Consider the following 22,447-nt stretch of genomic DNA (forward strand, 5'->3'; position numbering starts at 1 on the left):
ATATGTCTGGAAATGATTTATTACAATTATCGTAATTGCACTTATTTTACAGAACTGCACACTACAAGTATAGAGGGGTAAGAATGACAGATATGAATATTCTATTAGACTAGAAATTAGTGTCGAATCGCACATCTTGACATTACGTGGCATGCGGTATCTGTCATCAACACAGAGTTAAAGCAAATTGCCTCTAATATTCAACATCCCCATCCTTAATAGTTCGATCAAATCTGGACACACGCAGGACCCTTTTCTCAATTAAAAACACAATAGGTTACCTTATATATAATAACACATCTAAATTCAGAAATGCACGGGAAAGCGCCAATACATAAAATAGTTTAGTGATTAAAATACAAAAACTGGGACACTATAAGGGAAGGGTGATTGGGGAAGATTTAGCTATAGAAAGAATGAGGTTCCTGAAATACAGGAGTGAGACCATTTGTGCACGAGTTTCCTCAGGCTGGATCCCTTGGTGTTCAAAGCCAGCCATTGGAGGTGAAGTCACTCCGTAGCTGCTTGGTCTCAGACTCAGTAAGTGGGCAGAGGGGGGAACGACAGTTACCACCATGATACCCAAACCAGTCCATCGTCTGCTTCAGGGCTGCAATCCCAAACTTGCGCGTTACCTGAGGAGGGTTGGGATGAGCAGGTTTAAAACACAGTGATACTGTAGCAAGCAAGTCCTTACCAGCAACTATTACCAACCCATCAAGAGCAATGTAAACTGATATGTATACATGCTATACCATTACAATGCGGTCAGTGTGCATTAAACATTAATACCGTCCTCCGTGATTTCTGAACAGAATCTATATTACTGCACTGTATTATTTTTGGTTAACATTTTATGGTTAATGAACATTTATCATGGCATAAGTGTTATAAGGTATTCTATAGACCATGATGCTGTGCTGTTCTGGCCTGACCAAGCTGCTGTTTCTACTCACTGCTGCGTTGGGTTCGATGAGCCTCCACTGTAGAGCCTTTGCTTTTTCCCACTGGCCTGAAACACAGAGTTGCTCTAGTTGGCAGACTTGCTGTCCAAGGATATTTGCCAGGGCACAAATACCACCGACCGCACCTTTAAAGAGACAGAGTTATCTGCTAAAATCATTAGTCAACTTTGCCCTAAGCACTTACAACTAGACCACATTACTTCCCAGTTCCTCAGTGCTTGTGACTTTGGGAGAGTTTCCAAAGACATTACTCAAGACATTGTGCTCGAGTCAAATGAAAAATGACCCTACACATTTCGGGTTTCCATTGGCTCAGTTTACTTTACTCGAGAAGACCCTCTTTTCACCCAGCGTCATGCAAATGAAGGGGAAAGGAGGAGGTCGATATGCAAATTAGCCATGCGTAGCGTTCTTGTGCTGTTTTCGCAGACAGCTCGGGAAAATGTGTTCCATGCACAGAGAACAGGTACACGAGATAATCTCATCTGGAAATATATGGTTATCAGGTGACGTCTTGTTTGAGTGAAACTGTTTAAAGCACAGTGTTAAGTGGCAGCAGTGTGGAGTAGTGGTGTAGTGGTTAGGGCTCTGGACTCTTGACCGGCGGGTCGTGGGTTCAATCTCAGGTGGGGGACACTGCTGCTGTACCCTTGAGCAAGGTACTTTACCTAGATTGCTCCAGTAAAAACCCAAATGTATAAATGGGTAATTGTATGTAAAAATAATGTGATGTTTTGTAACTATTGTAAGTCGCCCTGGATAAGGGCATCTGCTAAGAAATAAATAATAATAATGTAATAAAGCTGCAATTTGTAAATGCCTGGTTGTTGAATAGTGCTCTTACCCAAATGTCCATTGGTGGGGTGGCATATCATTAGTAGTGAATAATATTTCAACTAATTTATCATACGACTTATTCATTAAAGAAAAAAGAAAATAATTAACCCTGAGGAATATCATGAAACTGTCCATCCCAACTATTGCAGATCACCATGGCTGAAAACCGGCGCTTCTAAAGACACAGAACAAGCTCATTAACATTTTCACATGAAATGCAGGTTTCTGTGTGAAAATGGGCATGGATTTCCCGTGTTTTACGTCAGGCTCACAAGTAAATGAGATTTACCCTATCCCTCTCTGCGGCCACAAACCCGATCCTGTCGAGCTGTTCTCCCAAACGTGCACGCGCATCGCCACTTCACGTCTCTGTCCCTTAGACCTGCAGTCCAGATTACCCCAGCGTCTCCCTGTTACTAATCAATGAAAAGCTGGGCTCCCTGCAGAAGCACGCTCTGAACCATGGGCAGGCCGCCTGTAAATTTCTGATGTTCTGGACTCCACCTGTTGTCAGCAATCAGCTGCTGTGGTCTGCTGTACCCCCCACACCTGTTTGCTGGCTCACAGCATTGCACAGCTCATAGACTGTATATGGTTTGGCAAGGCCCCAGCCCCAGCACAACTGAGACACAGAGAACGAGGGGAAATTGAAAGGATAAACCGACACACACAAACATACACTTATAAACAACAGAACAGACACACAGAAGTTACGTGCTAGAACAGATTATTTCTTTTTAAAAGAAAAAATAAAGAGCCTTACCCACAGAATAGGCAGCCAGTAGAAAGCCAGCAGATCCAGCCAGCACCTGGAAATCTTGATTTTGGGTTTTGTGAATTATCAGAGCGATCCTAGTAATCTGAAAAAAAAAAACCATATCAAGAAACAGATAATGCAGTACAGACAGAACTCTGTCCATTTAATAGATACAATTAAATATTAAAGGAAACTATCTGTCTAGATCATAGCCGGAATGTACAGAATTGTGCAATGCTCTGGCTGGCACCAGGCAGTAGAAATGGGGCATTAATTGCCACTTGTTACCTAACACGACATGGTACACCAGGGCATCTTGCAGTGGCTCAAATCAGAGCTCTGCACTGGTTGTGGCTATAGCTGCTGTACATTGTTACCTGCATACCATGGTCTGTCTGTGCGCTGGTTATTAAGCCATCCTGTTGAAGTAGTAACATGTCTAAAAACAGCAGGTTAACAGAACTATTATACTGCAAAAGTGTACCACAGCAACTGTGGAATGTGGCACTGACAGTGAGCCGATACTCTAGAATGAATATCATCCCTCCATCAAACAATTCACATCTGATCTTCAGTATGCCTGCATGTGGAAGCCAGCCATTATGTGGCTCATAAATAACTATTGAGAGTGAGTGCATTTGTATGTATCTGTGTTTCTGTGAATACAGTATGTATATTAATGCCCCAACTCCAAAACTTACATCCCCGCCACTGTCTTTGAGCCCCACAATATTGGGGTGCTGTGAGAGAGTGACGGCCGCCTCCACTGGCAGATCCAGACCTGTGTTCCCGGGAACGTTATAGAGGATCACTGGTACCGGACAAGCATCTGCAACCTGTGGAAACAGACAAGGATCGACAGACTGAACAGCACAGTATACTGAATGCGATAGGCATCCTGATGTACCAATAAACACTAACATTTTGCAAACAAGAACATGATCAATTTTGCCTGTGATAAAATTCCATTCCGGGTTTGATTGACTATTCAAACATTTGTACCTGCACTAAAAAAACAGGTTATATTTTAAGACCCATCAATGAGGCTAGTTTTTACCTTGACCTTGTGGAAATATCCCTCTCGGTCACCTAGTACTGCCCCTGCCTTGTGTTCTGTGAAGCAGTTACCTGTGTGTAATGGTGAATGAGTGCTCGGCTGTCCATCCTTCCTCTGTAGAAACATGGAGTAACGACAAGTACTGCGTCGGCGCCAGCCTGTGCCATCTGGTCACTCATCTGCACTGTGGCCATGGAGGCTGGGGGGCACAGAGAGCATTCAGTACAGGGCAGCCCTGTGTATCTACAGTGCAACATCACTTCTTCATCGTGTTCTTTTTTAAGACTAATCACTATTTTTAGTCTGAACCATGCCAGTAAGGTTAGCTAAGTTCAGTTAATATTGATTCAATGCATTGTTGGAAGTTTTTTATTTATCTTTTTATAAGCGTTACACAACAACCTAACAACTCAGCAACAGTAATTAATAAACAATTTCGCTAGACAATCATTTAGCCACTACAGCCCTCAACGGTCCATAGTGCAATATACAGCTTGGTATAGAGACCACTTGTCTCAGGGGGCTGGCATGTCATTTGGCTGTACAGCTAAAACTGAAGTAATGAATCATTCACTCTCCCCTTACACTCGCAGCCGGAGCCAGCGATCACCAGCTTGTCCTTGGGGACAGCCTGTCGGACTCTCCTCACCACCTCCACTCGCTCCTCGCTCGTCAGGTAGGCATACTCCCCATTTGAACCTTGAACAACGAACCCTGAGGGGGGGGGGGTACAGCATCCAGGATGAATAACTTTGGGACATACTGTACATGTAAAAGCATTGTAACGTCACTTGATAATCAAATACGTTTCTCAAAATGAATATAGAGTGGAGGAATGGGAGGTTGTGTGATACCAAATGCATTTCTGATTCCTTTTTTCTGTCCATTAGCTAGACTTTGACCTTCAGTTCAGGCAGACAGTGGGAAACAGCAGTAAAATACCACCTGCATAAACATACTCCCCTTTTTAAGGTTTTGCAGAGCATCTGGGCAGAGACGATTGTCTCCCAATCACTAGCCCTTAAAACTGTCCCTGTCCAAAATTATAGGCTTCTTTATTTTACTTTTTCTAACAACCTTCCAACTTCCCGAGGCTCTGCAGAGACATACCAGCCAGGTCCCACACTAAACGTTATCCAAGGCTACCTCCGTAATGAGAACATCTACTGTGTAATGTAATTTAATATCATGGACAATTTATATTTAGATGTAGCCTTACCTCGGAAAGGTATCTTAGAGTATTTGTTCAAGTTTTCTTCCAGTTTATGATAATCCACCAGTTCCTTTTGAGTGAACGGCGTCGCGATGGGAGGGTAGATGCCTCGAATATCCATCCTCTGGCCGGGACCCGAACTGTGTCTCTTCACACTATTCACCTCGGGAGTAGCGATACGCGTACTGAGCAAACTCACACTCCTCTTGCACGCACCCCCAGAAAGAAGGCGCCCAAGAAAGAACATTTTCTTTAGAAATGATCTCGCTTTTTTAAATGCAGATTTTCTTCAACCTTTATCCTTCTAGCAAACTGCTACTGCAGCTTTCCCCTTTTTTTCGTTTTGGTCAAAATCCAAACCTACCTTTTGCAAAGTTAATATTTAACGCTGGCATACAGTGGGCTATTTAAATATTAACATCTGGCTTGGGTAATCCGACCCGTTACTTATGCAACTAGTACATTTAAAAAGAAAAAGAAAAAAAACCACTTTCCCCAATACAGTACCACTAGTAGCGCAGCACTAATAGTAGCACCCACATTCTATTGACTGTTTAAATTACATCCTTTACATTATGTGAAAAGTATGACGTATTTAGTAGTCTGCTTACTGGTATTCCGTATTAAATTTAGTTCTAACATCTAGTTTACTCTGTTTTTTATATATTGTAAGATTCCAATCCACTAGCCTAGAGTCTAGACACTTTAGAAACGCCTCTAACTTGTGACACCTTCTCACGCTCCAAGGGAGCGTCTCAAAACTACGGACAAACTCATTTGTGCTCTAAAATAAAGTTATTCCCGTGTGTGACTGGCCTAAGAGAAGATTTTCAGTGAGTGGTACTTATCGGAGAATAGATGCAAACACATATTTGCAAACAGTGATCTTAATTTCAAAGTGTTGACTCCTGTATTGAATTAACTCCTATTTTCTGAATAAAGAAAATGCCATGTTCCTTTCACAAAACTGAAAAACAGACAATTGGAGATTGATTAAGTGACATTGAATAATATTTGACGTTACAGATTTGGACCAGATTATCCCTCCAACCCCCCCAATATAGCCCAACACCCTATGGCATTCGTCCTATCCTGTACAGTATCTAGTTCTTTTTGTGCATTGTATAATCCTTATACAATACTATAGTAAAATAATAGCTTAGTACAAAAATGTATAGAAAACTATGGTAAATCAATTTGCAAATACTGCTGAAAATTTCACTAAGTGAGTAAGACGCTCCCCCTGGAGCCATGACCGGCTGGTTCGTGGCCAGCCTCGTGTTTGTTTGTGCAGTACAAGCTGCTGGGCTGTGCAAAAACACACCACTAAGGCCTGGAACTGTTTTCTGTTCCACTATACTTTTGAACACTCGTGAAATCTTTTGAAAAATCTAATCTTCGTGTGTGTGTCCATTTAGCACATGATTTACATGTCTTTATTTTCATTATTGACATGTTCATAATTTTACAATGCAGCAAATCTTTAAACTGTCAACCCTATGCTACAAAATGGCATTATTCCAGAACGTTTGTTGAGATTTGTGATGTGAGAAAAGTTATTCATATTAAACTGCTCTGCCTCTGTAAGGGCAGGCAGGATTTTCAAAAGGTCGTAAATGATAACTCCAGTGTTAATCAAGAAATCGGTATGTAGCATTGATTTCGGCATTTTCAAGCGGGTGTTATTTCGTTATTAAATAATCATCCTAATATGATTTCCGAAAATATGTTGATTTACGAAATAATGTTAATATCTTAACGAGCAGTGCTTCGACTATTTCTTTTGTTTTCGTGGGAATTTAAAAGCAAATCTGTGTTAATTGTCATAATTTTATCAAGAGTTAATTTGCACTTGAAAAAGGGTTTTTTAACAGTATATAACTCACTTTGAAACAGAAATTACCAATTTACCAATACCAATTTACACCTAATGGTCTTACAAATGCTCCACTGGTCTTTACAACATTGTTAAAGTCCCCAATGTCTTTTTTACATTCCCTTGGTTACACAAATGCTGCTTGCACAGATAGGAATATTTGTCATGCATACATTTTAATTAAAGTGGACAACGACAGATGTTGCATATTAATGCTATGGGGGGAGGGGGGGGGGGAGGGGGGCTCAAAGTCTCCTGCTTGTAATCAGTTGGCTCAAGAAATCTGGAGATGGGCTATGGACAGAAACAACTGGATTACAGCCACATATTTACCAGGTACTCTAAAGAGAATCAATCTGTATTTCTGGGAGGGTTAATTCTCCTTGCAGCACAAGTCTGTCACTGATGGCACTAGGAAAATATGTGCCCTGAACCCTCACAGGTACAGATATTTTAGCCTGGGGACCACAGGATTCTTCTGTAGTGTAGTTGTGAGTGTGAATACATGATACAGTTCTCACTTGACAGTCAGGAGCTAAACTACATGTTGATATCTGTATCTTGCCTTACAATGCAAATGTAATGGCAACATGGGAACAATAGGAGACACGACTGTACTGCTCTAACAAACAGTTTTACAGTATAAAGGGTTAACGAGGGAGAATTATGGACAACGGACAATGGAAGTTAACCACACAGACTGGAGGATACACTTAAAAAAAGACAACAGCATTACGCTTTTTGGCATTTCAAACTTTATTCGAGTCACTTTTTATTCGAGTCAACTTTCCAGTATTCTAGGAAATGCCACATATGAGCAGTGTTTGTCAAAAAAAAAAAATACATAAAAAGAAGTTTCTGTCATTCTTTTCTGGAGACCTGAATCCAGCTTTGGTCAGTTCTGTAGTCTAAAATGGCTGACAGAGGTACAGGACAGACTAAGAAGAATGTCCATTATCCCCCCCCCCCCCCCCCCATCCACATATCAGGGATGGATGACACGCATAGTAAAACACTGACACTGTTGCTAATGACAAACACAGAGGGCTTCAGTCTCCAATGCTGCAAGTCCCTCCTCTTTTGCAGGCACTATGAGCAGTATGGTTGAAAACACAGTGCTTTGCTTCCCAGTGCAACCATTCTCTCACATTTTGAATGTTAAATGAATCACTAAATTATACATACAATAAACCTATAAGAAATACAACACCCTAAACTTTAAACATGCAATTATATTATATATGGTTGCTCTAAAAAAGAAACTAAGTAACACAATTGAGACAATCATTTCAAAGTCTTTTTCAGTACAACATTCATTTGAAACAGACCAGAAAACCCTTCAACACTCCCAGATTTTATATATATATATATATATATATATATATATATATATATATATATATATATATATATTGTAAAAGAATCGCACCTCTCCGTGGTTCGTTGCCCCTTTAAAACACTGACCCAGGACACCAGAAATGGATTTTTAAAGCGCGGTTGCGCTATTTTTAATGAACACACAAAAACAAACACCTAGCTCTATTATGAGCAGTAACTAAACATAACAGGAACCTAAACTAAAAAAAAACAGGACAGCTAAGCTGTTTACCTGTAGCAAAATAAACAAAACAACACACACTGTTTTCACACAGATCACACCAAAAGGCTCGACACTACCTTTTCCTTTTTATTTAGGGCTCTACATACACACTTCAGCAGCCATGAGCAGACCAACTGCTCTCCTTAAATACCCTGCACCTGGCTCTAATTTACAATCATAGCCAGGTGCAGGTGATAATTAACAATAAAACATTTAACAAAAACAATTAAACCAAAAATGTGCCTACGCACATGCAGGGAGGATTTAACACCCCCGCTGTCTCACAATATATATATATATATATATATATATATATATATATATATATATATATATATATATATATATATATATATATATATATATATACACACATACACACACACATTGTTAATGGATTGGGGAATGAATATACTGCATGTATCACAGCTCTCACAACTGAAGTTAACAATCATCAATACCCAGTATGGGGGGCTGAAATACACCACCAGCCAACTATTGGACATAGTTCTCCTTTGGGTTTCTCAGCCCTCATCTTCCCCTTATTAATCTCTCCTCTACACCCTCTCTAGGCCTGTTTCTCTGCCTCAGAGTCTTTGCTCTGAACCAGTCCCTCCAGCACATCCTTGGTGTCAAATTGCCACTGCTTCACCAGCTCTGTGGGGGTCTTCCCATCCTGGAAAAGAGAGCTTGACAAGCAACTCCACTGGTCTACATTATAACTAGAAACAGTAATAAAACCAAACTACACTCCATACGCTCATCCATCAATACTGATAGAGGATTCATTTTGTGTGTGTGTGTCTTTCAGGCCTTTAGTTCTTTGGCAACTGCCTCCCCCTTAGTTATTAATAAATACAGGTTACACTATTAATCACTTTATTTATTATTTTTAAATGATGCATTCCCAAGTGAATAAAAAAAGTGTTTTAATTTAGTCTTTTGGGCAATTTCCCTAATAATTACAAAAAACAACTCAAAATGTTAGTTTACCTGTTCCTGCCTGTATGTTTTTTTGTTTTTTCCCCCTATCTGTGTGTAAAGTGAAAAGTGGCAGCAGTGTGGAGTAGTGGTGTAGTGGTTAGGGCTCTGCTGCTGTACCCTTGAGTAAGGTACTTTACCTAGATTGCTCCAGTAAAAACCCAACTGTATAAATGGGTAATTGTATGTGAAAATAATGTAATTGTATGTAAAAATAATGTGATATCTTGTAACAATTGTAAGTCGCCCTGGATAAGGGTGTCTGCTAAGAAATAAATAATAATAATGTTTGGTCCAAGTGACAAACATACCGTATGCATCCACTAGCTGGCACTCTGGGTCTTGCTTTCTCTCACTCACCGCATTCTTGGCCATCATGTTGGCTCCGTGGATGATGAGCAGTTTGACGATTTTGTATCGGTTTAGACGGACTGCATCATGCAGAGCGGTATCGCCTTCCTGAGAAAAAAAAGAAGGGAGTATGACAGTGGAAATGTTTTCGTAGCAGTTAGATCTGAGGGAGGGAGTTTGGACGAGGTTGGATCTGAAGGACTGGAGGGTAGTTCAGCCTAGTTTTTTGAGTGAAGAGACTGGGAGGTAATGTGGACTAGTTGTTAGAGCAGAGGGACTAGGAGAGAGTGTGGTCTAGTCAGTGTCTATCGTAAAGTTTGGACTTCAAAATGTCTTTTAAGAAACACAATTAAAAAGCATACTTTTATACTGGAGGACAGAGGAGGAGAGGCATACCCTGTCCTTGGCGTTGACATTAATCCCGCTGGCTATCAGATGCTCCACAACGTCGTAACGGCCAGTCCTGGTGGCCACATGCAGTGGACTGCTCATGAGCTGCATATGAGGATCAAACAGTTTGTTTATACTGAGTGTAGCTGAGCAGTAGTTTCTATTAGAATATGCTAAATATATTTCAGAAGATCCACTGTGAATAATTTGTATGACTCTCAATCATCACATACTGCATTCATATTATTAATTATTATATCTATTTGTAATAGCAGTCTTTTCATGTAATTATGCAACATTACTGCATAAGCTACAATGCCCACCTTGTCCTTCACATTGAGGTCAGCTCCACTGTTCTGCAGAGACTTGAGGGCATCCAGCCGACCACCTCGACAAGCCCAGTGCACAGCAGTGCAGTCCAGCTGAGGGAGGGGGGAAGAGTCAGTAATGCTGTCATTTCCAATGTATTTACTTACATAAATACAGGACCATAACTAGGATGAAAATAAACATCAAATACTCCTGCGAGATTCTAAAAGCAGTGGGAAATGTACAGATGTATTCAAATCTCATACAATACACAGAGAGTAAGATCAGGAGGGCTTACGTTTCCCAGCTGTTCTCCAGCTGAACATCCACACCGGCAATAAGGTACTCATACAAATCAGTATCAGCAGCAGTGACTTTGGGAAGTCATATCATAGTGGCTCACCCTGTCTCTGAAGTTGGCATTGGCGCCTTTGTCCAAGAGTTTCTGAACGATTTCAGTGTGACCCTTGAGAGATGACCATTGCAAGGCTGTCCTTTTAAACTGGAAGGAAACAAGAGTTTTATATTTCATCTTGGCTAGTACCTCGCCACCATTAGCACATGTGGGCAGCAGTGTGGAGTAGTGGTTAGGGCTTTGGGCTCTTGACCGGAGGGTTGTGGGTTCAATCCCTGGTAGGGGACACTGCTGCTGTACCCTTGAGCAAGGTACTTTGCCTAGATTGCTCCAGTAAAAACCCAACTATATAAATGGGTAATTGTATGTAAAAAATAATGTGATATCTTGTAACAATTGTATGTCGCCCTGGATAAGGGTGTCTGCTAAGAATAAATAAATAATAAATAAAATAATATAGTTTTGTAAAGAGAATGTCCTACCTAGAAACCTATAAAAGACAAAAAAACAAAGTTGTTTTTATATGTACACTGGAGAGGGAACTAGCCAAAATGTTTGTCTACTTGATTTAACTTTCTTTTATGAAACACGCCAACTGCTAGAAACAATGAAGGCAGTGCGTGTGTATAAATAGAGACAGAATTGCCAGGATCAAACACAAGGGGGTGCTGTAGAGACACAGTCCTACCTCATCACATGAATCTGGGTTGCCACCGTCCTCAAGGAACTTCTCAATGATTTTTATTTTCCCTTTGACAGCTGCTTTCAGGAATTTTGGGACATCAATGGGTCCTGTCTGAAATACATCAATAAGTTACAGCTAATAATAATAACAATTATTATTATTATTATTATTATTATTATTATTATTATTATTAATAATTAATTTTGGATCCCTGCCGTACTCACAATCTCCTCAGGCTCCATCTCAGGAGCAGGCGCTTCTTTCTTCTTCCGGTTCTTCCTCATCTTCCGCAGCTCGGTGAAGTTATGGATGCTGCCCAAGTCAATGATCTCTCTGCGCAGGTCTGACGAGGTCTTCCTCACTCGCTCCTCAGCCTGCAGCGGGACAAGGTTTAGACACGGAAAATCAGGTTCTGCAATCCATTTTTCCAGGACTAAAGTCCATGGTCTACATTATATTATACTTCATCGTAATTATCATGGGTAAAAAAACAAAAACTGAATTTCCAGCTGTATGTTCACTTCATCTTTTTGGGAGGTGGAGTCTATTGAAACCATTTATAGATGTACAACAAATGTACTTTATTTTAAAGGACTGGAAACTTGTCCACAGTAATATTATTTCTCGTTTCCATGCTTTTTAAAAGGAGAAAAAAGTTATCTCTACCTTTCCTGACCAGTATTGGTATTTTGCAGCTTTAAGGAGGTTTCCTAAGAAACACTTAAAAACACTGAATAATTTACTTAATCTAATGTAGTTTGGAGCAAGTTTCCAAAAACAAAAACAAAAAACGGAGGAAATCAAACACACTACCTTACATACCACACAGCCCAGAGCAGTGGGTTTGAGCAGTCTGATCCATTCCTGATTTTACGATGGGTTTTATAAGACTTATCTGAACTTGTCACCTATACACTATGGCTAAACAAGCTCATAGTAATACCTGGAATGGTTGGAACTGCAATGCAATAGGAGTCTTATTTCCATCCCTGTTGAGTTACCTATACACTGAGCTCTGGGGCTTTGACATCCAAACACACCTCCTGTAGATGACCTCCCTGGATTTGAGACCACAGTACAGAAATGTTTGTGCTTTCTCGCACCCACCCCCAGAATCATGCTGAGGGATTTACTGCAGCCACTCACCCCCTCTATGTCTCCTGTCCCATCTGTTTATTACCCAGGATCTATGATTAACTAACTGTGTTATGCACCAGCCATTTCAGAATACTTGACTGCAAAGCTTGTAAATCCTCAGCAGGCAGGCTGTTGAGACAATGCGTCATTCAACGCTTTACAATGTTAGCATCTCACCTGATTTGCTACAGAACTCGAGAGTCCAGAAATAAGGTTTTCATCAGCTAAACAGCAAAAAAGCATGCTTGCAGATTTTTGATCCTTTGAACGCAAAACAAAGGAAATGCATCTGCCAGAACTGTGCCTGGTCTGACCCAAGAAGCATTTGCTTGTTGACTCCACTGCCTTTTCACAAGAGGGGCTGCCAAACTGGAGAAAACAAATCTAGTTTTGAATGACCCCTCATACACAAAGCAACAGCATATCTCAATTTAGCATGGTATGTCTCCCACTGTTTAGACATTTTGAGAGACTTAGTTCCTGTATAGCCCTCTTCCTGTGTGTCTGTTTTTTTCTGCAAGTCTGTTCATAGTTAACTCTTCAATATTTTGTCCATCCTGTTATCAAAAGGATGTTTGTTAGTTTGATTGGATTGCCACACCTGGAACATATCTATGTTACAAAGAGAAGTGTGTTGATTCTTTGGGCTTTGAGCTGAGATTTCAAATCTCAGCTCCCACAAGACCAATGTTAAAGCTACAATGCACAATACAGAGTTGAGGACAAGCACTGAAACATTTGCTGTGAAAGACATATCTGGCTCTATTTTAATGGACAAAATGGTGGCCGATCTTAATAACTCCTAACCTGCCATATCAAATACACCTTCCCACAGTACAACTATATTTTAAAGATAATAACAAGCATCCTTTTTTACCATTACTGAAATAGTTACCATATCAATCCCCTTACTTGGATTTTGATAACCCCTTTAATTTTTGGTTCACTGTACTTTTCCTCTTCAAGTTCTGCCGTGTCCATTTTCACGACCCCCAGCTTCGGCAATGCGCCTCGAGTTTCTGAAACACCATTTTTGTAGGTACAAACCAAGTTAGTATTAAACAAAATTGTGTGTTTAATAATAATAAGAATGCACCATATATTTTCAATAATATGTCTGCAATTAAGACATGCAGTTAGACCCCATGTTGTAAGTTTAAATAAATAAATACGAAAATAAATTATTAGGACTGAACAAAAATGTTTTACCATTTTATTTACCTTCAGTAACACATACATGTTCAGACTGAATTATTTTAATATAACTTATTTTTATATAATTATTCCCACGTGTATTGAGATCGCTATTTATTACGTGGTCAGATATTTATAATATAGTAATATTAATAACACTTTGAGTTTCTGTTCTGTAACTTTACTTCAGTGCATACTAACTGTATTTCATTGGCGAGTGATGGCTTGTAAGTACTACACATATTTGACAGAACCATATGTAGGCTACTATTATATTTAAGATGGTTGGCTTGTCATTGTCAGAATGTTAATGGTGAATAGTGTTTAGCGTACCTTGGTTGACCTCACATGTTTCTTCCCATGTTGCTTGGCTCGAGTCCAAAACAGCAAAAATGGTCAAAATCAGTCAGACACACAGCTGCATCACAAGGTCATTTCCATGCATCCTATTGGAGTGTCCAACACGATAATCAAAGTCATAAATAGAGTAACATTGCACATTATACAAACACAAATCATTTAGGCATCTACTTAAGGCTGCGATTTTGTCACGGAGGTCACCGAAATCGTGAAAATCGTGAATTTGAAAAAAAAGTTCGTGAAATCCTGGAAATGGATGTAAAAACATTTTTGATTAGGTGCTTTCCTTATTTCCTTTAAAAATGGAGTACGCCATGCATTGAAAATACAAATCTGCGACTATCAGTAAATTGTCTGGTTGTGTATGCATGTAACAATTACGTGTATGTAGGTCAGCAAATGAGATTAGAACAAGCAAGCAGTAAATCGGTGGCTTTCTGTAGGATAAAGACGGAAGAACAAATGCATCGGAGAACAGAAGTTTACCAACTTACAGAGGCTTTCTTTACAACATGCTGTTTGTTTCTGAGTCGTGAAAAACTCTTAAATCCTGGTCCAGTACTTCTTTTGTAGATGAATGCGAAACGTCAGACGCAGACAGCTAGCTGTGCAGCTGCACTATATGTGCTGTACTGGACGCATCGTGTCGCATATTTTTTGACTGCGCAAAGCGATCACAGCTGTTGTTCATACTTTAAATACAGACTGCATTCGCGAAATTGGATACATTTACATTTAAGTAGATGTGCTGAGTTTGTACCTCTATACAAGAGGATTAAAAAAAAACAAAAAACAAAAAAAAACGACGTCATTGGTACAGCCGTCCTTTCAACCAACATAGAACCCAAAAGGGAGAATTTCAAACATTATTCAGAGAGACTTGGGTATGTGACAGTGAGAGATATTTTAGTTATTTTGGAATAACAGATAGAAGGTTTGACGATCTGTTAAGGCTGTACGCCTTTCCAAAAAAGACGCACGTCGCAAGATTGTAGGCCGGATAACGTAATTTCAGACCATCGAAGACCATCGACTTCGACCGAAAATTGGGCTCTGTGTATCGTTGATTTTTCTTTCGTATCTCACTTTTCGTAGGTTTTGTGACTTCGTAGACATTAAAGTCACGACAGATCATTTCAAACCACTTTCGTATGCAAATGTACGAATCTCATTATAATACCAAAGTTTCGCGCTTACCCTTAATGTTTTCTCATTTTTTTTCCCTGATTTACGACTTTGGGTTGTTTGTTATTTACGCATGCCTCTCACTGGCGCAGACTCAACTAGCTGTTCCTATGTGAAAATTCCTGTTTAAACGTTTCGGGGCTTTTAGTTACTTTAAAATAAAGCACCTTAAAATAAATAAATACATAAATAAAGTATTTGTTAATAGTCTATATTAAATAACAGTGGCAATAAATACATTTTGTTTTGGTTTCTTCTATATTTTGAAGGTCACGGAGTTCTGTAAAGCACCTTTCACCCAGGGCTATTGACTGTATCACACGTTGCGATTGAAGCACTCGCTGGAGACAGCTTTGCTTTTATAAATAGAAAGAACTTTCACAGTGTAAACTTTCAGGTTACATGTGATGCTCAAGGAATAATAACTGATGTGGTTGCAAAATACCCTGGATCCTGTCACGATGCCTTCATAGCAAGACAATCTGGATTATGGGAGGATAAGCAGAATGCGGATGTTGCCCCTGGATTCATTTTACTTGCATATTTTAACATGATTCTGAGTTATTATACAGTTCTGAGTTATTACTATTATAATTTGTGCTTGTTCTATTGTAGGTGACACTGGCTACCCTTTGCGTTCATGGTTAATGACTCCAGTTATTAACCCAGAAAGTGATGCAGCGCGAGAATACAATGATGCTCATTGCAAAACTAGAAATGTGATAGAACGCACCTTTGGAATTTGAAAAATGAGATTCAGGTGTCTGGATAAATCTGGCGGAGTTTTAAAATACTCTCCTCAAAGTGTCAATTTTTTGTAGTACAGTATGTTGCATGCTTTAATCCTGTACTTTAGAGTACTGTAATCTGTCACAAGTGTTATTTAATCAGTAGTATTTTGTATTTAATTATATCCTGATGTAACTATCACTGACACTGTTATCTGCTCCGTTATTGAATCGTATTTTGTAATATACTTGTACTTGCTAGAACCGAAGTCATTGTATTTTATCTTGCTCTTAATTGTATTAATACTTGTACTGTGATTCTTGAAATTTATTTTTGTTTACGACTGTAAATCGCCCTGGATAAGGGCGTCTGCTAATAAATAAATAAATACATAATAATAATAATAATAATAATAATAATAATAATAATAATAATAATAATAATAATAATACTTCATAACCTTTCCGTAAGAAAGGGAATGATTAGGGCGTCTGATTTTCGGGTGACATTTTTTTCCATATTCGGGTGAATGCTTTTTTAAAAACCGGGTAGAATTATTTAATAAAAACATTGGGTAGAAATAGGGTTTTATTTAGAAACGTATGTATATTTTCACACATGCACACTTTTGACGACCTCTGTCTAGCTCCCCCCTCCAATCAAGTTCTATATTGTAGTGCAGTTGCAAGTATAATTGCACACAGAACATACGGGAAAACTAAACAACTTTACTCCATGCTGTTTAACAAAGAGATCGACTGTTACATCTAAATGCTCTTGGTTTAAAACACTCACTCATTAAACAAATAACTGGGAAGAAAAGTGTGCAACAACTCAATAAGCTTTTTAGGGCTGACGTATAGAACTCACTCAAAATTATGAGAGGTGAGTAACCAAAAGTAAATAATATACTGCATCTCTATCAACAACAAAACATTGAAATTAAATGTACTCAAGGACAAAAAACAGCAGACCTTAAATTTCAATTCAATTTACCCGAGTTCTTTATTTGAGCTGTGTACAAAAAAAAAAAACGGCTTCCCTTACATTCTAAGGGAATTATATTTCTAATAGATTTATTCAATAGAGATGGATCACTGTTAAGTTATATTCAGTTTTTAAATAAATGTAATTATCCCTTTACAAACAAATATTATGCAATTGTTTTTGATGTCATACCTTCAACCTTATGTACTTAAATAGGACACCATTTACTTTATAATTCTATAAGCCAAAATGCCTTACCTTCCTTAGTTGTTGATGGTAAGGATCTTCTAGGTAATTGTAATTTACAGGGAGAAATCAGATAGTCAGGATGTGCCACCTGAAGTAGGGTGTCATTTTAAAGCTTGAACATTTCTCTTCAACATAATAGTAGATTGCAGAGTGGCACAAGCAGACATTCACAGGCTATGCCGTGAAATACATACACATACCCGTCTTTTACTGCATATTAGCACACATTGTGAGAGTTTTGCCACCTCAAACTGGGAGTGATGTTGAAGGTTGTTTTGCGAATAGAGTATGGTGCATAGTGACATGTACAGTACTAGTAAGTGCGATTTAGTATGAAAATTTGAGCATTTATTATGAATTGTAAGAAAAAAGTCCTTGTTTGATAGCAGATATTTAATTAAAAAGTCACAAAAAACTCATCTATTAGCACATTAACCAGAGGGGTATTGATGCAGAACCCACAGCGTAGCTCACATGCTGCGTGCGCAACACGTAATAGACGTCATCATTATATGCTAAATCCTGATCACATGATCAGGGGGATACATTTAGGTACTAAAACGAAATTTATTTCTAACAGTAACCTAACCCTAACCCTAAGGTTCGTGCGGTATTATGGTCTCGTGGTAGGGTTGTTGCGGGTCAATGAAGCACTACGTAATTTACGAGTTGTGGTCGCAGCACTACCCTGTGTGTGAGCTACGCTGTGGGAGCCTGCAAGTATATTCTCTTGACATTAACAGCATTTCTGTTGATCCTATCTGCTATGGACTTTGCCCTTGTTCATCTGTGTATTGAAGTCAGAACTATCTCACTCCAATGAACATTGTCCTACAGTTAAAGAGAAGATTAAGTCATATGGTGTGTTGATTCAGTGCGGAAAAACTAGATAATTATCAACTAGTGGCTTCTGAGTGCTGTGTAGTGTAATCAGTGTTTGTGGCGATAGGAACACACTCAGCTTAGCTTATTCGATTTTTTAACTAGGATCCACGTATGAATGTATGCTTTTTCAAAACCTCTCTCAATATTGACTTTGAGTGATAGAATGGAAGACTTATGGGACACTGAATTTTCACAATGGAGATAATTTATGCTAACCTTGCTTGTGTGATCGACCTCTGTAGCAGTCTTCAGCAACTAAGGTGAGTACACCGTTTCACTATGTTTGTCTAGTTCATGGTTTTAAAATGAATACAGCATTTTTGCTCTTCTTGACCACAGGTTTATTCATTTATTTTAAACAAGATAAACCTGGACGTTACTCACATACAAATGAGAACTTGTTTTAAACTTGTAGGGGATGGAAACCCAGCAAGATGGTGATTATTAAGTGTCACAATTGAGAAACAGGCGATACAGAGCTAACACATGGAGCTGGCAAAGTCCACAGATTTCTTCCTCAGCCGGTAAGTAAGACTCTTTCTGAATAATGAATCGTGGACAGTGTTGCTCTATAAGTATAGCCTGAAATCCTCAAGGTGCAGAGCGCAAAACAGAAAGTCTGCACCCCGACACAATGGGCTTGTGCAGGAAGTTTCTCTAGGAAGACCCTTGTGGTTTGTTCTTGTGTGACAGGGAGAAGAACCTCACGTTATCCATTGTTCTCCTGGTTGGGTGTTACACTGCACTGCTCTATCCTGCATACTTCCCCAGGCAGCCGACAATCTGGAGAGAATACAGCATGCAGCACGAGCTTGTTGAGGTAAAATCCACACTCACCTAACACACAAACTCAAGAGAGACTTCAATACACAGATGAACACTGATACACCAACTCCTGCATCTACACTGGCCAACCTAACAGGGAGCCTTTTTTTCTCTATAGACACGGCTTGACATGAGTTTCTAAACAATATGCATGTCTATAATGTGCTGTTCCTTATCGGGATGGGGAAGTAAATAACTTTGAGAGCAATAAAAAATTGGGAATTTAGGTGCAATGAACTATTTACAATAATATTGTAAATTGAAGTTTCATTTTCAAACCTTTGGGGAATATTTGTTACAGATATTGTGCAATAGACAGGGAAGCCCAGTTATCCAGCCATCATGAGCTTTTTATATTATCCAAGGTAGTTCCTTAGCAGCCTTAAGAAGTCCTCCGCATTTAGGTAAATACATCAAACGCGCTTGTTGTTTTTGGCCTCGCTGGACTTACCTCGCTGTCTCTTTCAGGTGCTGCAGAACCGTTCGAACTCCCTCCTGTCCCAGGCGTGTCGCCCTGGCTGGAGCCGGCTCAAGCTCAAAGAGGCTTACCCAGGCCAGCTCCCTCCAGGGATCCCAGTGTTCCTGCAGAGAGGTGAGGGAGGGTGGTCCCAGGCACACTCCGAGAGATTCCTCCCTCCTCTGGGTCTGCATGGGAGTGAAGAGCAAGCTGCCCGTGCCCTGCAGGGACTGCCCCAGACCAGCCTATCTCCCGAGCTAGGGGGTGGTGGGTTGTGCAGGCGGTGTGTGGTGTTGGGGAGTGGGGGGGTGCTGAGAGGGAGCCGACTGGGACCCCACATCGACCGACACCATGTTATTATGAGGTGGGTCCAGCACAGGCTTCACTCAGGGTATGTATCACACACTAGTAAAATGGACTGTACAAGACAGATCAATTAATTAATTTGTATTTGGCATACCAGATATGCATTCTGTAATAAATCTAAACCCTCAGACTACACAAATGACTGCCTCAAATTGATAGCATAGCAAACAACCCCCCAAAAAAGGTAGAAGAACAGCAGTAGTAGAAAGCAACATCCTCAGTGTGCAATGTGTTTGTTATACCTTGGGATGTGCTTTGATTATTGGTAAATGATTGTGACTGGTAATCTCTTTTAGCTTTTACAGATCCAAGGTGCCTGGTCTGGACCTGACTATGCAACATACAACTCTTACCTATTATGTCATGTTTTCTGTTCGCACCTCTCATGCCAGGTTAAACAGTGCTCCAGTCTCTGGTTTTGAGGAGGACGTTGGCTACAGAACTACCGTCCGTCTGACCTACCCAGAGGGGGCGCCCCACTCTGCCAGACAGTATAGCAACACCTCGCTGCTGGTTATGGCGATGTACAAGAGTTCCGACCTAGACTGGTTCACTGCAGTTGTGGCCAAGCAGCCTCTGGTGAGCGAGCTGTATCACTCGTTTTAAGTCACTTATTTACATTTAAGATGGGAATTCATAAGCAACTCAAAAAAGCATTGACTGTGATGTTTTCTTAAATAAAGTTTAGATTCTGTACCACCATATACACCCCCAGAAAATCTGTGCACACAAAGTATAACCCGTACTTTTTTAAAAAAAAATTGCCTTAAAAGTACTGAACCTTCTCCTGCCAAGACTTTGCAGACCTTGCTGATACAATTTTAAAAAAAAAGATTCCCCTAAATGCCTTGTTATTGTCTGCAATTTATGAATTAAATATGACCTTCCTATTCTTTACAGCAGTTAAATAGCCTTATTAAACTTTCTTATACCATATACTGCACTGTCACAAGAGGTGCAGAGCTCCTGTACTTCTGTCATTCAACAAGGCAGTCTTCCTTCCTTTGTTTGTCTGTGTAGGGCTGGTGGACTAAGCTGTGGTTCTGGCAGACAGTGGTGGAGTCCATCCCTCTTCATGCTGAGAACTTCAGAATCCTGAACCCTGAGATCATCCGGGAGACCGCTCTTGGTTTCCTTGGGTACCCCAAACCCCAACAAAGCCTAATCAGCCTCAGCCAGGTGAGCTTCACCCTTCTTTTAAATTTCTGTGTTCCCAGAAACACGACTGTTAATCTTGATTATGCTGACATTGAATAAGTATGCTTGCTGAATTGTTTGTCAGTCTTGAGCATGAACGATGCAAGGGATCTACTGCCGATGTGCTGTGGACATTTTGGCTGGTTCACAGGATACCTCATGCAAGACCATTATCCAACAATGTTATAGTGAAAAGCTGCCAGTTGTCTCACAACACCTGTTGGTGAGTCAAAGGGGGTGGACAATGATGCATAAACCTAAAGGCTTTTAAAGTTAAGTTCTACTCTGCCAGCAGCTAAAAACTACTTGTCTTTCTTTCTGGTAAAAGGTGCCCACTCTGGGTGTGACTGCAGTCGTCATGGCGATTCGGCTGTGTGACGAGGTCAGTCTAGCAGGGTTTGGATATGACCTGAAACACCCCATGACCCCCCTGCACTACTACGGGACTCTGCGCATGAACGCCATGGGGTTGCAGTCAGTTCACGACGTGGGAGCTGAGAAAATGTTCCTGAGGTCTTTGGTCCAGGCTGCAGCAGTGAATGACCTGACTGGAGGGATCAGCTGGTAGCCCAGAACTCTGGTTCTGGAAGTCTGATAGGCCACCATAGAGACAGCTCGTGTTATGCAATAGGAACATGAAAGACTCATTCAGTTATAAATAAATAGGAACCAGTAATAAATGTATTGTAGTAAGTAATGGCCCTAAAATAAATAAAAAGTGCATGTTATACAATATACAGTACATTTTATTTATTTTTTACTTGTTGACCCAGGGGACTTTTTTGACCTGAAAAAAGAAACAAGGATCAGGGGTCACAAATGGAGATTAGATAAAGGGGCATTCAGAACAGAAAATAGGAGGCACTTTTTTACACAGAGAATTGTAAGGATCTGGAACCAACTCCCCAGTAATGTTGTTGAAGCCGACACCCTGGGATCCTTCAAGAAGCTGCTTGATGAGATTCTGGGATCAATAAGCTACTAACAACCAAACGAGCAAGATGGGCTGAATGGCCTCCTCTCGTTTGTAAACTTTCTTATGTTCTTATCTTAGAATCACACCGCTTCATTTTTCAGTATGTAGTTAAAGAATGCTTATTTTAAAATTTCCTGTGCACTATCATGTTATGCAATCATTTATTAAAGTAAATAAAAATAAACCTTTAACATAAATTCCCACAGCAGTCTATCCAGAGGCTGATCAGGTCTGCCAGGATTGTGTTAATGCTCAGGGAGGTCATACCCGATACTAACTTTGTAATGTTTTCATTATGACAGTGTGTCACGTCTTTGATATTTTTTTTTGTTCACATTTTCTGTGATTTTGTTTGATATCTATGTTTCAAATATTTGATTAAATCCATTAGACTTGAGTGTTGCGTTTCTTTTGTGCATCAGTATGTTATATATATATATTTTTTAAACTAATACAAAAATATTATACAAGTACCAGTATTTAGAAATGTAGATTTTTCCACATGCTATTTTCAAACCTATATT

General features: G+C 39.8%; 3 protein-coding genes across 6 annotated transcripts; 1 reads left to right on the forward strand and 2 right to left on the reverse strand.

Moving 5' to 3' along the window:
• Position 1: 1 nt before the first annotated feature.
• hoga1 (4-hydroxy-2-oxoglutarate aldolase 1) lies at positions 2–5,560 on the reverse strand. Its single transcript, XM_034025738.3, has 7 exons — positions 4,836–5,560; positions 4,202–4,330; positions 3,688–3,815; positions 3,261–3,395; positions 2,566–2,662; positions 957–1,090; positions 2–635 (listed from the first exon to the last, which is right to left on the reverse strand). Exons 1-7 carry the CDS (start codon positions 5,074–5,076, stop codon positions 486–488), a joined length of 1,014 nt encoding a protein of 337 aa, XP_033881629.1. The 5' UTR covers positions 5,077–5,560; the 3' UTR covers positions 2–485.
• On the forward strand, positions 4,191–22,320 carry st3gal7 (ST3 beta-galactoside alpha-2,3-sialyltransferase 7). 2 transcript variants are annotated; one of them, XM_034025737.3, is made up of 7 exons: positions 4,191–4,292; positions 18,518–18,626; positions 18,796–18,922; positions 19,396–19,748; positions 20,143–20,329; positions 20,771–20,929; positions 21,276–22,320. In XM_034025737.3, exons 2-7 carry the CDS (start codon positions 18,589–18,591, stop codon positions 21,513–21,515), a joined length of 1,104 nt encoding a protein of 367 aa, XP_033881628.2. In that variant the 5' UTR covers positions 4,191–4,292; positions 18,518–18,588; the 3' UTR covers positions 21,516–22,320. The 2 variants fall into 2 exon arrangements, with proteins under 2 accessions (XP_033881628.2, XP_033881627.2); XM_034025736.3 differs by lacking the exon at positions 4,191–4,292 and adding an exon at positions 17,676–18,362.
• LOC117415761 (ankyrin repeat domain-containing protein 2) lies at positions 8,685–14,788 on the reverse strand. 3 transcript variants are annotated; one of them, XM_059026301.1, is made up of 10 exons: positions 14,562–14,788; positions 14,041–14,153; positions 13,426–13,532; positions 11,601–11,750; positions 11,380–11,487; positions 10,740–10,838; positions 10,351–10,449; positions 10,034–10,132; positions 9,598–9,745; positions 8,685–8,981 (listed from the first exon to the last, which is right to left on the reverse strand). In XM_059026301.1, the coding sequence occupies exons 3-10, from the start codon at positions 13,492–13,494 to the stop codon at positions 8,938–8,940; spliced, it is 816 nt and encodes a 271-aa protein (XP_058882284.1). In that variant the 5' UTR covers positions 13,495–13,532; positions 14,041–14,153; positions 14,562–14,788; the 3' UTR covers positions 8,685–8,937. The 3 variants fall into 3 exon arrangements, with proteins under 3 accessions (XP_058882284.1, XP_058882283.1, XP_058882285.1); XM_059026300.1 differs by having other exon boundaries at positions 9,647–9,745; positions 14,562–14,779; XM_059026302.1 differs by lacking the exon at positions 13,426–13,532 and having other exon boundaries at positions 9,647–9,745; positions 14,562–14,780.
• Positions 22,321–22,447: the final 127 nt, after the last annotated feature.

Source organism: Acipenser ruthenus, chromosome 7, assembly GCF_902713425.1.
Source record: "Acipenser ruthenus chromosome 7, fAciRut3.2 maternal haplotype, whole genome shotgun sequence".
NCBI lineage: Eukaryota > Metazoa > Chordata > Actinopteri > Acipenseriformes > Acipenseridae > Acipenser > Acipenser ruthenus.